The 16,640-nt window shown below is 36.8% G+C and overlaps 1 protein-coding gene across 1 annotated transcript; it reads right to left on the bottom strand.

Moving 5' to 3' along the window:
* Positions 1 to 289: 289 nt before the first annotated feature.
* KIF14 (kinesin family member 14) lies at positions 290 to 15,479 on the bottom strand (the record flags this gene model as incomplete). The annotated part of the gene is made up of 20 exons (XM_009083943.1): positions 14,368 to 15,479; positions 13,745 to 13,999; positions 12,209 to 12,296; positions 11,070 to 11,186; positions 10,066 to 10,118; positions 9,686 to 9,716; positions 9,241 to 9,348; positions 7,923 to 8,039; positions 7,298 to 7,416; positions 6,823 to 6,995; positions 6,336 to 6,483; positions 6,168 to 6,231; positions 5,782 to 5,966; positions 4,938 to 5,040; positions 4,571 to 4,731; positions 3,659 to 3,806; positions 2,828 to 2,980; positions 2,113 to 2,239; positions 1,405 to 1,498; positions 290 to 428 (listed from the first exon to the last, which is right to left on the bottom strand). Coding segments are annotated over exons 1-20 (3,495 nt in total), but the record flags the coding sequence as incomplete, so codon positions are not given.
* Positions 15,480 to 16,640: the final 1,161 nt, after the last annotated feature.

Below are 16,640 nucleotides of genomic sequence, written 5' to 3'. Positions count from 1 at the left end.
AACTTTTCACAGCTCTCTTCACATGTCAGATTTATTAAAGCTCTAGGCATATAATTTACAGTTTTTTATTATTTTTATATCTATATCTGTATAACAGTTTGAGCAATAGTTGGGGTTTTTTTGCAGGAAATGGAACATGCGTTGAGTAAAAAGCAGTCATGTGTCATGGTGTTTAAGATTCCATAACCCACTCCATAAAAAAAAAAAAAACCAGCAAGAATTTCCTCCTGTATGGATTATCAAAATCTGATCTTTGAAACAAGTATTACTGATTATTAGTGTTACTGACCTCATAGAGTTCTTTCATTGCTGCTAGTTTGCATTCAAATTTCTCTAGGCTCCAAAAAGTTGCTATTCCCAGTTTGATGTTACGAACCTGCACCTGAACAGAAGACACTGTTCCTGTTTTATCATCAATTTTGTCATGCCTATGAATTGAGACAAAAAAAATAAGTCAAAAATCAAGACAAAACATATTATTCACAGTGCAAAAGGAAACAAGATACTTGTAGGTAGGATTATAGAGAATAAAAATACGACACAAACTGAGAAATTTCTTGAGACATGACAACAAACAGTGCAGCCATTAAATTTATTTTTATGTAAAGGAAAAAAGGATTCCCTGCATTCAGAAACAGAAGGAGATATTAGCATACAACCTCCTGGTTCTCAAAAAACTCAGAGCCAAATACATGCTGCAGAATTCTCGCTGAAGGATGTGAAATTGCAATGTCTGAAAAAGACAGTAAAACATACACCTCCTAGGAAGTCCTAGCTTACCTGGATTAACTGTAGCAATTTTTTTAAATTACAGCCTTCCTCTGCACTAATACATCTATTCATACTAAGAACACCTGAAGAACATACAGCTCCACTGGGAGAACACTGTTAAGCTTCAACTAGTAAGCAGCATGGCATAGCAAGAGATGTGTGCAGTGAAACAACTGGTCCTAAAGGCTCAATACTCACTGTAAAAATGTTCTGAGGTCATTGCTGTCAGCTACACTACTCCTGTTCTGGGCCTGTGAACTGAGCACCTCCTGGTGGCACAGAGGCCTCACTTTAATTTTGTCCTAAAGAAACATAGCTGGTGTGCTTTAGGAGCACTTTGATATGTGAACAAAAGCAGGATGGGCATCAGAGGATTCACCTCCAAAGCACACTGAATTTAAAACTAGACATACCTTTAAAGTTTTGATCTAAAATTCAAATTTGAAATCCACATTTCAAAGTAACAAGGCTCAACTACATGTTTAACCAAAGCTAGTTTGGAAAAGTCATTTATCATGTTCAATTTCACAAGACTGTTAAAAGAAAAACCAACAACCCACTGCACATCCAGAATCCACCCCCAATTACATATATATACACACACATCCCCTTATAATTAACTCAGATACTCACCTGCAGAAAACAGTGTTTTTTCCTAATTCATTACTAATGGTGTTGGCCTCTTTGATCATCACAGACAGCTTCAGAGACTTCCAGTTAAGAGGAACTAATGAAGGATATAGGATGTAGTGATTAAGTGGATCAAATAGTGTGATGCAACAACTTTAAGTTTGAAAAAAAAAAAAAAAAGGCAAAAAAGAAACCACAACCAAAAAGCTCAAATGTAATTTAGCCAACACTAGCACCAAAAAGCTCAAATGTAATTTAGCCAATACTAGCACCATGAATTCCCAATACATTTGCAAAAAATGACCCAATATCCCAAGCAAGATAAACCTTTTAAAAGGTCAGGCAAAGGGTATTCCAGAAACAGAGGTATAAAACCAGACACTATATATTAATTCAAGATAGGAAACTAAACAGAATGAATTCTGTTACTCAGCTTTCCCAATGTGTTAATGCCTGGCCAGTTCAGAGAGACAGGGAAAGACTTTTAAATAACTGGGATAAACACAGACTACATATGTATCCACCTAAGCATCCTGAGTGTGATTAAAACAGAGCTCTTAACACCAGGCTGATACACATAGCTGCTCTAGTTAGGACCACTAGAGCAGTGTTGGTGGATCAGAAAAAGCTTCTGGATCCATATCCATTGCCCAAACACATTGAGCAAAAGAGAATTCAGCATTGCCTTAGCAACATTACATATGTACATACTCGTCAGGGTTTTATTCCCACTCCCACGATTCCTCTGAAGGGTTTCTATTTCTTCAGCAATCTTCTGCTTCTCAGCTTCCAGAGCTTCCAGAATCTTTGCATGACGAATAGTATGATCTTCTAGAGCCTGAGGGAAAGTAGCCAGTGAGTAAAAAAATACCTAAAACTCTTAATGTTGTTTATTGAAGCTAATTTTTTTGTTCCTGTCATTTTAAAGACTCTGAGAATGAAATTAATACTGGAAATCTGCTATATTGCTAGAAATCCTTCATTTTCAAACTCTGACAGCTTTCTGGCTTTGCTTAGATACTGTAATAGCCAAAAAACACTGGAATTAAAAAGAAACAGCTTTTTAAAAATTAAGTCATATTTATTTCAGCAGTCAGATATCTATGGACAGCAGCCAAGATCCAGTCACTCCTTACAATTAATGCCTGGAGTCATAACTTTTGCTACAGGCAAGAGTTGCTGAAGTTTAGTACAGGAACAAGACCATCCATGTTATATAAGAAATAAGGTCAGCATTAGTTAATCCCCAACAGCAATACAATACCATATTCAGAGTGCAAACAAAATATCAGTTCTGCATAAAATCACATAGAACAAAATACTTGTAAACATTTCCTTCACAACAATCGATTGCAAAAAACCAAACAATGTAAAAGCCCAACTAAAACCACAGTTCATTGCCTAAAAAGCTGTTTTTTAAAGTTACCTGCTTGGTAGCTAAGGTCTCCATTTCCAAGCGCTTCTTATTGAACTGTAGTTCTAGCTCAAGGTTTTGCTTTGCCTTCTCTAGTTCCTGTATCTTACTTGCAGCTTTCTGGTTATTCAGTTCTTGGATTTGCTTCTTACGAGCCTCTTCTCTCTAATGTCAAAAAAGAGAGATGAGAGGAGGAATACTGCTTCTGCAGCATTTCTGACCCATCCCTTTGGCAGATAGTGAGGTTATTTTCACTTCAACACACTTGAACCACACAGCCTCTGTGGCCTACACAGCCCAACACCAGCAGTGAAAGGTTCACAAGCACCACATTCTGTATTCTGTAGGATGTTTAAGAAATAAGATACACCCTCATTATTATTGGTTTACCATGATGTACTAGTCTATTGCCAACTTATGCATATTGTAAAAGTATTAAAAAGAGTAACGACAAAGCACCATGCAAACTTGGAAAGAGAAACAAAGCTGTATTAATGAATATACTGCAGTAATTTAAGTCTCATAGAATCAGTTAGATTCTGTAGATGATTTTCTTTGTATATGAGTTACAGTCCCTGGAATACCTCTGAAGGGGATACCTACTTTCTAACTTCTTGCATTACTAAGGCTGACTTTTTTTTTTAAGAGAAGAATGAGGCTTAGCATTCTCCAAGGCACTGTTATACCAAGCCAGACCCAAAAACCCCAACCCACAAACAAAACCACCCCACATAGAAGCTACAGAAGCTAACCCAAACCAAGCACCAACCACCCAGATACCACATACTAGTTTTTGGTTTATTGTATTGACATGTTTTATGTAAAGATGCAATGGCAACCTACCACCTCTGCTTCCAGTGACTTGATTTTGCTCTCATAGACTTCTTTTTGTGAGGTCAATTCTTGTTGAACCAGCTCTTTGGCAATTTGGACACTTTGCATCATTTCTTCCTTGGCTTTGAGTCGTGCCTCTTCGATTTCTGATTCAAGACTACAAGTATCATACATTTAGAATGCTGGCTTGATTCTCTTATAGGCTAAAACAGATTGTAATCCTTTTTTCTGTCACGATGACTTATTCAGTTTGTTTTAAACAAAACAACTTTTATACTTTACCTAATTTTGGTTTCATAAGGAATACGTAGACAGTGCTAAATACAGAAGACATTCCATAATTTTAAAGTCCATCAATTTCTATTTTTATTTTACTACAGCACTTGCACAAAATTAAGTAATGGAAACTCACTAAATCACATGAAGATGCAAAAAGTAAATTTTAAGTCAATGACTCTTGTGGTTTAATAACTCTCAGAAATGAAGCAAGTACAAATAACACTTCACTGTCTCTCGAATTCTCCAGCATCACACAAGACTAAGGCTATAACTTTAGCTCTCCTCTTTTTCTTAAGGTATTTATTTCTCAGGCTTTAAATCTCTCTAAAACATCAGAAGTCAATTTCAGACTCTCATGTGCTTGGAGAGAAACATATCTGAAGAGATACACCACTGAGTCCTCCTTGAGCTCAGTGTTTCTACATTCTTGGTAACTGGACTAGCTTGTAGTGATTAAATCTTAGAGGTATACACTCATTGCAGCTAAGTCTGTGGCTTCCATTTCCATTACAAATGGAGTTGCTATTTTCCAACTTTCCCTTACTGTGAAATAGTTAATAAACTTCAGTTATTTCTTAAACTAATTGCATGGTTGAATTAATGACTGAGTTTATTTTCAGAACAAAATTCATCAACACTTACTGTGCTTTCTGTGCAATAAGCAGCTCATTCTTTGCAAATTCAAAATCTTTTGGCCCATCATGCAAACCTGCAGCCCCACGAGAAGGTGTTTTAACTTTCTGAACCTCTGCTGGATGATTAAATCTGAAATAATGGTCTCCCCCAAGGATCACTCGATCACCCTATTAGGGAAAAAAAAAATTCTTCTAAAAGTTTTGGACTAATAAGCACACTTTCAGTGCTTGAAACAACAGCTAGAGCTAGAAACAAGAAGAGGAAAATACAAATATTTACATTTTCAGAGCCTCCTACAGTCTGAAGCTGAAGTATTAACAAAGCAAAAAAATCCACACATGCACAAATTACTATTACCAAATCAATTACTTACATGATGCAGAACTGTTGGGTCCAAAATGCACTTCCCATTTACATATGTCTTTGCTTCTCTCAGTGGAATAATAGTTACTTTGCCAACGCTATTTTTTATAACACTGAAAACAAGAAACATTTTTAATAGCAGTAGCTCATGAAAATTGCAAGCAATGTTTCTTAATAGACTAAAATTCATGCTTTAGATAGTGTTCTGGTATTGTTTTTCCAGATGTGTATTTTCTCCATACTCCAGCAATTTTCTCCATACAACACACAAAATTAATGAATTACAACCTATATTTTGGAAAAGAACCTAAGAATCCACTGCTAAAATAGTTACTACAATACCCTCTCATCTGAGCATTTCTTTGACAGTCCTTAATTTCTCAAAATACCTGTGTCTTTCATGCTTTTAGTAACTGATGAGTTAAGTTTCTTGCAGCATTTTGTCTGAGACCAATTCCACTTTAAACAATATCCCTGCAGTATGGCCAAATTGCTCTGGTTTTAGTTAAGTAAGAACTGTCAAGTCATTTTACTTTCTCAATTAACTTAATGTCACGGTTTTATATCACACAGCATCATTTCATCAGGACCTATCCGTGCAGAAATGCTGCAGAATACACTTTTGCTACACCAATGAAATGAACAAAGAAATGAAACTACCTAAGTTAACATATTTCTAAAGGGAACAGAAGGAAGCTGACTTAATCAAAGAGCAGTCCAGAAACTATCATACTATTTTCCTGGCTTGAAAACCATATTTTTTTACTGCAAGGAAGAGAGTGACACCAAAAGAAAAGAAAGTGAGAAGGAATATTTCCTGCTCTCAGTTTAAGTCTAAAAAGAACACTACCTACCAATGGTCATCAGCAATCAGCACTCCAGAGAGCTGGATGTCATGCCTCGAATTTGGTGTACACCTCCCAACTGTAGTTTCCCCTTCTTTGATCATATACAACAGCACCTCAGAAAGCTGAGGATCTTCATTGAGATTGACAAGGTTTGGTAAATGATTGTCCATCTTGAATGCAATTCCTGCTTTCTAGATAAAAACAGAGTTCTGCATAAAAATCCCACTTCCTCTGTGCCTTCAAATACCTGCCTAAAATTATTTTCTGACGTCACAGTAGTCTGTTAAAAGAAAAGCATTAAGGAAACCAGATCTTACAGCTACTTCTCATTCTCCCCCAAGGCTTGCTGGTGTTACATTTTCTATACTATCTTCTACAGAAAGAAAACATACCTGCAATTCTTTTATATCTTCCAATTTTCTTTTTTCTGCTTGTTCCAATTTTTCTTTCCAGGCCCTTAATATATTAAGGACAAAATAACACAACATATTAGGAGAAAAATTACAGCATGTAACTTCTACCATTTCTCTTTTAAAGTAAGACATTAACAACTGCCTGACCTTTGCATTTCTGCCATGTTCTTCTCTTGCTGGTTCAATTCTACTCTCAAAGATGTTATTTCCTGCAAATAACGTCTGTATTTCTCACGATCAGTGTTCAGAGCACTTCTCTGAGCTGCCTTCAGTTTTTCGATCTCAGCTTTCAATTCTACGTTAGACAAACCAGACACATAGTACAAAAAAAAAAAAAAGGAAGAAAAAATAGGGTGTAAACACCTCAGTGCAATAATAGAAAATTCATCCTGTTATTTAATTAAAAACAAAAGACCTTTCTTGATTCAAGGTTCTCAAGTGTAGCCTAAGATATCAACCCCAAATCTTAGAAGAAACAAAACATCACAAAGAATAATGATATCAAAAGGAAGATATCCCAGGTTGTATTAGCCTAGTTGACAAGTGGTCAGTCCACACAATACATTATCAGTAGTAAACAGCTAAAAACACATGCAAATGGAAACCCCTCAGAGACTGCAGATGTCAATCTCACCTCTGATTAGCTTGACACTGACATCTTCATTTACTTTAGCAATGTTGATAATTGAACAAGCCTGTTTTGCATAGCGAAGAGTGCTGAGTGTTTCTTCCGTGCTGCTGGCAGCTGGACTCACTGTGGCAATCATAGTTGTCTGTGAGTTCCCACCAAGACTTTCCTTTAACAGCCTTCATGTGACAGGAGAATACAAGTCAATTCCTGGCCCTCACACTGAGAGAAAAATTAAACTTCTCAATTGGAACAGATTAAATACAAAATTCCTATAGTCTTGCTACTTGAGAGGGAATGATAGCTACTTAAAACACAAACCAAGGTCCTGTTTGTTCTTTATCTGATGCAACAGGCTAATTTCTTCTCTTCACAGGTCATTTAAGAGCAAGAGGAAAGGAAGAGAAGTGATGCCTCATGAACAGAAAACCACAATCTCAGAAAGACTCTGCTTCTAGATAAAATATTCTGGTATACATACCAAGTTAGGACAGATTCCCGGTAAGGAATGAAAGTTTTCTTTCCATTTTGAGATTGTTTAGAGAGTGCAGAAATAACCTTTCCAAGGGTTAACAGTGATTTATTGATACTTGCACCTTCCTACACAAAGAAAAAAATAAATATACTTATAATACAGTTGCATCTACTTGTGTGATGTTATTAACTGTACTGTTAATTATGCTTGTTCTATGCCTTTAAAACAAGCAGAGCTAAGAACAATCAAACTTTTGAAGGCAGCCTGAAATAGTCTCTCATTAGAAGCTTTGATCAGATGTCCCAAAAAAGGAGCAAGCTCCAACTCCATGTGATATTTGATTCATGATTTACAATGTCACAGTTTCCCCTCACTTCTTCCACAGGATCATTAGACCTGCACAGCATGGGTAATGCTGTTCTAAGCACGATGTACCACACTGCACAGTCCACACAGCTTCACCCACCACTGGCCACCCACCCTCACCAGCAAAATGTGAGGCCTAAGGGCTATGTACATCTGCTTGTAGCTACAGTTCCTGCTCAGGAGTCCTGTTAGGTGAGCATGCTTTGGAGTTTAAGGACATTCTTGAAATTCAGTGTTTTTCCACAGATTTCCAATCTTGGTTTACCTTCAGCCTTTCTCCAGTGGTCTGAGCTTTTGCACAGCATTCACTGCCAGCTAGATCAATTAGATTTATGTAACTGGTAAGCCTACGATCACACTGTTGTTCATTCACAAATTCTACCTGAAAAAAAAACGAAAGAACATGTTGGCATTCAAATCAAAATACAAAGCCTGAGGACAAGCAGAAATCTGATAAGCTGCTCACATTAAATGAATAAAAAAAATTGATGCTTCAGTTTAATTTTTGACAGGATACCCTCATGTACATCCCTTGAAGGAGACTAAGTTCAGACTTTTAACCACAGTATCAATTGGTTATGGCTGAATAAGCATAAACTACAAACATAACAGATTACCAAACTATGGGTTTGGATCTGAAGTTTGACTATTGAGGCTATTCAATAACCATGGAAATCTGTAAGCTGTTGCTAACTTAGACCAGCGAAGATTGGTTAAGTGGTCAGTGGAAAGGGCTCAAAACCAGTTGTAATAGAGAAAACCAATAATCTAGTGGTGACAATGGTGAGGGGAAGAAGGAAGGAGATGATTATGCAACCGGTACAAAAAATTTAACCAACCAAGTGACAATGGTGAGGGGAAGAAGGAAGGAGATGATTAGGCAACCAGTACAAAAAATTTAACCAACCAGGCACCAAAAAAATAATAAAAAAAGCCTGACAGTTTTTTGTGAATAGCAGAAATTGACATTCTGTAGACTTCTGAGGAGCTCTACCTAATTTGCTTCTGTTTTCAGTCTCATCTCACTAAGTCAAATTTTGTCTTTTAAGCATCTGTAAAATCAGATGAGGAGTTGTAGTCACTATATCCTGGAGACACACAGGGGAGGGAGGCATCCTGAAGCAAGGAAACATTTATTCACTGAATAGTGCAGAAACTGAGTAGAAATTGCACTTCCTACCATTGTCCTAGTCAGTCATTTGTACAAACTCAGCACAGCTATGCACCTCACACAGACTAACCTTAGAAGCTAAGATGTGTTGGCAGCAGTGTGAGATTAGGCCTGGCCTCAATTAGGATTCCTGTTACATCCCAAACCTCACATTCAGAAGCTTGGAACTACTCCTAGATCTATCTAGCAGTTCAGACATATTTATATTGCTGCTATAAATATATGTAGCACAGGGACATCAGAATCTATTCCAAGCACATAAAATCAAACAAGTTTTGCTGTGTAGAAAGCCATGTTGACATGCCTTGTGCTTTACTTAAAGATCTTCAAGGGTATTCTCACATCTACCTAGGCAGCACACAAACCAGCTTTATACCACCTGATTTGAACAGATACAAAAAACAAGCAATACCTTGGTTTGTGTCATGACAAGGGTGAAGACAGAATGAGATCTAGAGCTCTTGTCATTCATTACAGTAGCAGCTGTTGCTCTCTGCTTATTTCCTAGTTCAAGCCAACTCTGTAAGAGGGAAAAGCAAACCAGAAAAACAAAAGCTGCTTTGGATAGTTAACTGAAGATTTAAATGCTTGCAAATAAAGTTATTAACAGAAATGATAAGAGAGGAATTAAAAGTTAAACTCGAGATAACCATTTGAACAGTGACACTTGACTGTATGAATCTACTCAGCTCCATCGTATAAGGCTAATCTTCATTATCCTTTTACAAAATCAGCTGAAATATCATAGACAGTCTGTAAAGCATCTTCTTCCCACCCACAGAATTTATTTTTCAGCGGCGAAGGAAGGAGCAAGTAAAAATATTTGTACTCCTTTTTATTAACCACATAACTCTTACCTGAATATCAGAGTAAGAACGGACAACATTCCTAAGGTGGGGGAAAAAGAAAAGTTGGTGTTCAGACAGTTTTCCTGCTATAGTTTTCCCTGCTGCCCCAGTTCTGAAGCACTTTCCCATTTACAAACAAAATACAAATACACAGTGAAAGCTTCAGTTGTCTGGAGACTTCCACAAACTTACTTCACTAAGGCAATGCACTGAAGAAAATCAGTCAAGCTAGACATGGGTATGCATTTTCCTAAAACTACATGACACTGAGACCATGCTTAATTTGCTGGTGAGTACACAAGCTTCCACAAGAGCCTCAAGATAACAATTAACACACTGTTTCAGCATTACACTATATGTCTATTAAAATAAGAACAGTTAAGACTTACACTGTCAGGCCTTCCACATATGGTCCTAACACTGGGTGTTCTCTTACACGAAGCTGGTGAGAGTAATTTCAAAACAAACATAATTAGGAGTACATTAGTTAGGTCTAGCAGTCATATCGTAAAAGAAAAAATAAATTCTGCAACATAAATCTATGATGTTTCCAGGTTAATTAGTTACCCTCAAAATCACTGACAGAACTCAGGTGAAAGCATTGCTGCTTTAGACAACACAGTATAGTCTTAACATCTATGTAAGAAGTCCACATAAGTCCCAAGCTTAGGATAAAGGAATTATTTCAACAGCAAATTGAATGTAGTATATCATCTTTATATAAACTAATATTCAGTTTACCCATGAAAAACCAGTATAGTGTTCAATGTCAGAAAACAGAAAGGACTTTTTTTGATAAATCAGAAATAAATTCCTTCCCTGCATACCCTACTTAACACAAATTTCTTTATTTTATGGTTATACATATTCTAACACACAAAGACTAAAAACTAGCTAAACTAGCTTTACTAGTGATCCTCAACTAGTTAATCAGGCCAATCTTGTTTCTCATTCCCCTCCTCCAGCTCCTTGAGAAAGGACTAAACCACCAAAAAAAACCATCTAAATGACAAGATTTTAACTCCAACTACAGTGCCCAGAAGGCTCTTAATATAGATGTTTAGATAAATAATATTCTAGGAGGTTTTTTTATAAAGGCTGATTAGATCATCTTCATTTTGCAGATAAGGAGATATTTTAGCAACAATTTTGACAGATTCCACTGAACTATTTTGTTTCTATTTCAGGAAGATTTTTTTTTAAATTTTTTTTGCTTAGCATTTCTCACATGGCAAGCATTTTCCTGTAAGTCTTATGGTGATATTTTATTTGTTTTTTTCTTGATTTCCATTATTCACAACTAAGGTACTTGGATAACAAAACTATGATCAGTTGCCATTTGTGCATTGTTGCTTACATAATAGATGCCACTACTTGGAGCTTATGCACATACTTGTTTCTGTGAGCAACTTACTTGTTTCTTCTGTCCATTTTCAGCTTTGAAGACAAGCAAATCATGAATTTTCTCATTGTATACTTCAAAGAAGCTCATTTCAAGATGATACAAAATCTAATAAAATAATTAAAGTTATTACCATAGTCCACAAAACATTTTTATCATCCTTTGTTTCAAAAATTAACTTAGATTACCAACCCAAAGAAAATCCACAACAAAAGCTTCATGAAAACACATCTCTTTCCTCTGAAGGCATCAGTGTCTTTTTTCTAAGTAAAACAGAATTTTCCTTAAGGGACAAGGAAGATTGCAGCAAAACCCCCAAAACACTGAAGTCAGAAATACAAGAGTTAAGACAATTTGCTGCAACATAATCACTTACAATACATAAGCAAAAGAAAACCAAACTTATCTAGCAGCTCTGCATTTTTGAGAAGTTATACTCTCTAACCAAACTCAGCCATAAATAACCTTCTTGATTCCTCAATGTCTATGAAATCTATTGTAGGATCAGAATATTACGTGTTTGCTGGTATTAGGACTCAAAGTCAAGAACTCAAATATAAAGCAAAAAGGAAATTTAAAATCATTAAAAAAGCAACGTTTGCCTGCACAAGTTTAACTGAATGTTACTGAACTGCAAGCCAGTCCTCACAGACATGAGCAACCATAAAGAGAAAACTAATGCAAAGGAAGTGCAGGTAGTTATTTTTATTTCAGCAAGAATACTGAGCTAGAACACTAGAATTGGAATATTAAAGTGTATTTCGCTTTGATATATGATGTTTAAAATACAATCATATTTTTTAATTCAATTTTATTGCCTCCACAGAATATATGAAAACCACTGGGATTTTGTTTTATCTTTCCTTACATAAATCTCACATTGTAAGACATGCAATATAGAACAAAGAACTCTAGTCTAGTGACACATCAAAAATATGCCCACATTTCTTTTTCACATTATTGCCATTAAGGAAGCAAAGCAATGTTGATTTTGACTATTTAGGGAACCCTGTTAATCAGAGATTCTAAATTTGAATCAGCAAAAGAATATGAACATTAGTAAATGGATCAGTACTAAGGCATCAGTTCTCCCATATTCCAATGTAAGGTCAATAGTATAAGCATATCACCTGTTCCTTGTCCATTTGTTCTATTTGATTGAAAAGATCTTCACAGAGTCTTGGAATTATTCCTCGGTCTTCATCAAATCCCATCATCCTGTAGTTACATAAAAAGCTGCTAGTTTAGTTTCATAACCCTCTATAGATAGTTTTATGTTAATCACACAGCTCTAAAGTTGACAAGCCATATGCTTCTAAGTTACAGAAATAATAACCAACAGAAATAACCCTGATCTAAGCTGATGCATCCTTAAGTGGGGGGTTGGACAAGATGATGTCCAGAGGTATTTTCTATTAATCCATGGAAAAATGGATTGAAAACCTAAGTGAAACAAAACACTACAGCAGCTGAAGAGTCAGTTGTACTATAAACAGTAAACCTGTAGATGTTTGATACCTTAACATACATGTGTTTCATAGTCTCTGCATGCTTCAGTGTAGTAACATAAGCCACTCCCCACCACCTGTAGTCTCTGCATGCTTCAGTGTAGTAACCTAAGCCACTCCCCACCACCTGCACAGTTTCTCCAGTCAAGCTCTGCCACTACAGAACACTGGTGTACTGGACTAACTCAGCTACAGTCCACAGACACACACAGCTTCATGACATAGTCATCAGCAGAAATTTGTCAGGTGAACTTGACCAGAGTACACAGTTATTACTGATTCAAAGGGGTGAAGGCAAATAATGGTTTAAGTGAAAGTGGAATAAAAAAAAACCAACAAACAAACAAAAATGCAACAAACTTACAAATAGGATAACAGTTGCCATCCTGAATGTACCTTTATTGTAGGTCAAGGTAAATAAACATTGTAAGTAAAAACCAAGATCCCACTTAAAAAGGAAAATCCCACTTCTGTCTGAGTTCTCTATTGTAAATTGACCAGAAACATTTCTGGTCCTCAAATACCTTTAATAAAAGTCTATAGTACCTGATGGGAATTCTGAAACTCACAGAACTAATTTTAATAGATGCATGCTTGGAAACCAAACAGTTCACTAGGCATTCTATTGAAAAATGTAAGTAACGTATACCAAATTGGCTACAAACCCTCCAAAATGTTACTTGTCTAAGATTATTCTGTGCAAAGATTAGATTTCAAATAAGCAGTGCCACAAACATTTGGATTTATTTATTTAAGTTCTGAAGCATCAGGACCACAATTAGAATGATCTCTTAGATATCTTCTCCAAAAGACGTATTATGCTTCAAAACATGTCACTTCAGGCACAAAATAAACAGTGGTGAACAACAGCACTGGAAGAGTCAGATGCTCTCAGCACTAATAAGGGCTTTTCCCTCACTAAAATATCTTTTCTTCACTATGAGGAGAAAGAAGTCAGGGTCATATAAATAATAACATTCTAAAGGTAACTTTGGCTTAATTATTATAAATATTGGCTAATTATTTTTAGAAAAGACAATGACATTTTGACACAATTCAACCACTCTGAAATCTGTTCCACACAGTCTCTTGTCGTGACTTCACATTGCATAACAATTGGCTCCTACAGCCTTTTGACAATGATCATTAGGAACTTACGTGTATGATTTTCCAGAACCAGTCTGCCCATAAGCAAAGAGACAAGCATTGTACCCCTCAAAAGCTCTTTCAAGGAGTGGAACTGCCAAAGTGCTATAAATCATGGCTTGGCTTGCAAAATCAGGATGACATTTGTCAAAAGACCAGAAGGAGAAGTCGTAACTGAAGGTGTAAACTTGGTTTGTGGATGGATTTCGTACAGTTGTCTCTGAACCACTCATGGAGATTACAGGCAGTGAGTTTTCAGTTTTCTCTCTGAATGGAAAAGGGAGGAAATTAAAAAGTTTAAAAATTTTGCACATGCTTTAAGTTAGCCATTTCCATCAACTGCCTAATGGAAAATAAAATTATCAGTAATCATTGTTAAAAATACCTCTTTGATCAACATACAAAGTATTAAAGCTCAAAATACTTCTGTTAACGAATAGGTAAAATACAGCCCCAAACACCTATAAAGTCAATTTGGCTTCTTAATACAATTTTCATCTTGGTGTGCATCACGTATCAGCTGATTTCAATGTATGTTCAATATCCTGATTGGGTTGATGATTAAACAACTCAAATAGTACAAAGCAGAAATCACCATATACGATCAGCATCAGAAATAAGTCCAGGACACAAACCTGTTACTGAAGGGCCGCACACGTGCGGCTACAATCACTTTGCTGTTTCTCACTTTGAAAATATCTTCCTCAGGCCTACTGCTCTCAGCTACAGTCTCTGTGTTCTCTCTTTTTTCTGAGCTTTCACTCACAGGAAAAGAGCTAGAGGCACTTGGGGGGTTTTTGGCTAAAATTTGAAGATGAGGCGTTCGTTCATTTGAGGTGGATTTGAGACAAGGCTGATCCTGAGAAGTGATGTTCTTTGGTGTAAGCTTAAATCCTTCTCTTGAAGCTTTGGCTGGTGTCCTTGGTCTTTCCACACTGTTATGTTTCATGATCAAGTGCTGTAACCTTTGCTTTGCAGCAAGCTTATTTATATGGCCTTTTTCATTCAGCTGTTCTCCTGACAGCCCAATGACATATTTTGAGGTACTCAATTGCTCCAACCTAGGAACTTCATTTTGAAGTTTTTGGTCAGCAGTGCTTGCCTTATCTTTTAAGCACGTGTAGGTATCATTTCCACCAACACCACCAACAAAACCAAAGGAATCCTTGCTGTTCAGTTTACACTGTAACTTAGTTCTTGACTGAGCCTCAGCTAAGTGCAAGTTTGATTTATCATCATGGGTATCATTAAGATTTTGTGGAAGTGTAATCTTGTAACGTCTTTGCACAGTCGAGTCACAATTTTCTTTTCTAGGCACAGTATTCTCATTAATTTTACTCTTCCCAGTGGAGCCAGTCCTCACACACCTCTGCAGAGTCAGTCTTTTCTCTGTCTGAGGCTCTTCCACGCCCTGTGTTGAGTTTGTATGCAATTGTTCACTACTGAACACTACCTTTTTGCTTGCTCCAGTTCTCCTCTGGAGTGTTAATTTGCCTTCAGCTTTAAAAGTAGTTGATGTTTCACTCACTTTATTACAGGCTGAAATTACGTAGGTCACATTCACTTCCTCAGTCTTATTCTGAGAACATGAAAGTAGACAATCCTTTTCTTCTCCTGACCCCTGGGACTTGGGCTGCTGCCCAGGTGCTTTGCTGCAGGCAAAGGGGATGTGTGAGGAAACCTTCAGCAGAGTGGTGGTACCTCGTGCCCCAGCAGGGCTCTTGGCAGGAACTGTGTGAATAGGCATGTTGTCCTCCAACAAGTTAACATTTAGGTTTTACTAAGCACAGCACCTTTCTAGTTGCAGCTCCTTAAGGAATCTGGAGAGAGAAAACAAAAGTTTTTATGGTGTTCATGTCCAGTGTGAGTTACATTTTGGTGCATGGGGAGCTCATTACATATGTTGTACTGCTGCAGTACATGTTCCCAAACATTAATAACAATTAGGAACCTGTTTCACCTCCAGTACTTTAAAAAGTCATTATTTTATATTTGGATAACTGCTTTCAGCAACAACAGGACATATGACTTAATTTATTGAGCATTATGATTTGTTCCAAAAAATAAATCAAACATCATGAAGAAGCACCAGTTGATACAAAGAACAATCTAACCATTTAATGACAAAGATGACCATGGATACTTTTCCCAAATGATCTACCATGATCCCTAAAGTCAGGAAATTCCAAATTGTGCCTCCATTCACTCACAACTATTGACACTCCTAGTGTTTCACAACTAACAGACTCCAACTGAACAACAAAAATTAACCTTAAATAGAAAATCTGTGAACACAGAAAGCAGATTTGTTCAGGATTTTGATAGGCAATATAAAATACTTAACAAAGAGCACTCTTATAACAGCTTTGGATGTTATTTTGGTTCACTATAGTACAACAATGCACAGCTAAATATACTTAGCCCAGGGGACAGAAGATAAACTGTAAAACATTACATGTAAATATTTAGAAAGCTCTCTAGATGCAATCTGTAATGGAAAGTATGATTTCACTATTGCACCTGCATCATAATGATTGGGTTCTAACACCTTTGAGGTCACCGCCCACTGCAGACTTGTCAACTGCATTCAATTTCACTTTACAAGTCAACAAGAAGTCACCAGCCTTAGGTCCCTCAAAAGCTGCATATATCATTGACAACAGCAGGCCACACCCGGGGGAAAAAAAGGAAACCATGAGGAGAGCAAGTGATGTAGAAGAAACTGTTTAACCACCGCTCCAACAGAGATTTCCTTCAAGGCTACACTTTCATGTTAGAGCTTTCAGAACACTCTGACTTTGTGCAGTTACATCCACTTCCACATGCCACAACTGCACAAAGTTTACATGGCTCAAAAGTGGTGAGGGAAGTACCAAAATTTCAAACCAGAGCAGATTTCAAACCAGAG

The sequence above is a fragment of the Acanthisitta chloris genome, unplaced genomic scaffold (assembly GCF_000695815.1).
Source record: "Acanthisitta chloris isolate BGI_N310 unplaced genomic scaffold, ASM69581v1 scaffold12861, whole genome shotgun sequence".
NCBI lineage: Eukaryota > Metazoa > Chordata > Aves > Passeriformes > Acanthisittidae > Acanthisitta > Acanthisitta chloris.
Note: the sequence above shows the minus strand (reverse complement) of the source record. Positions and strands in the feature narration are given on the sequence as shown.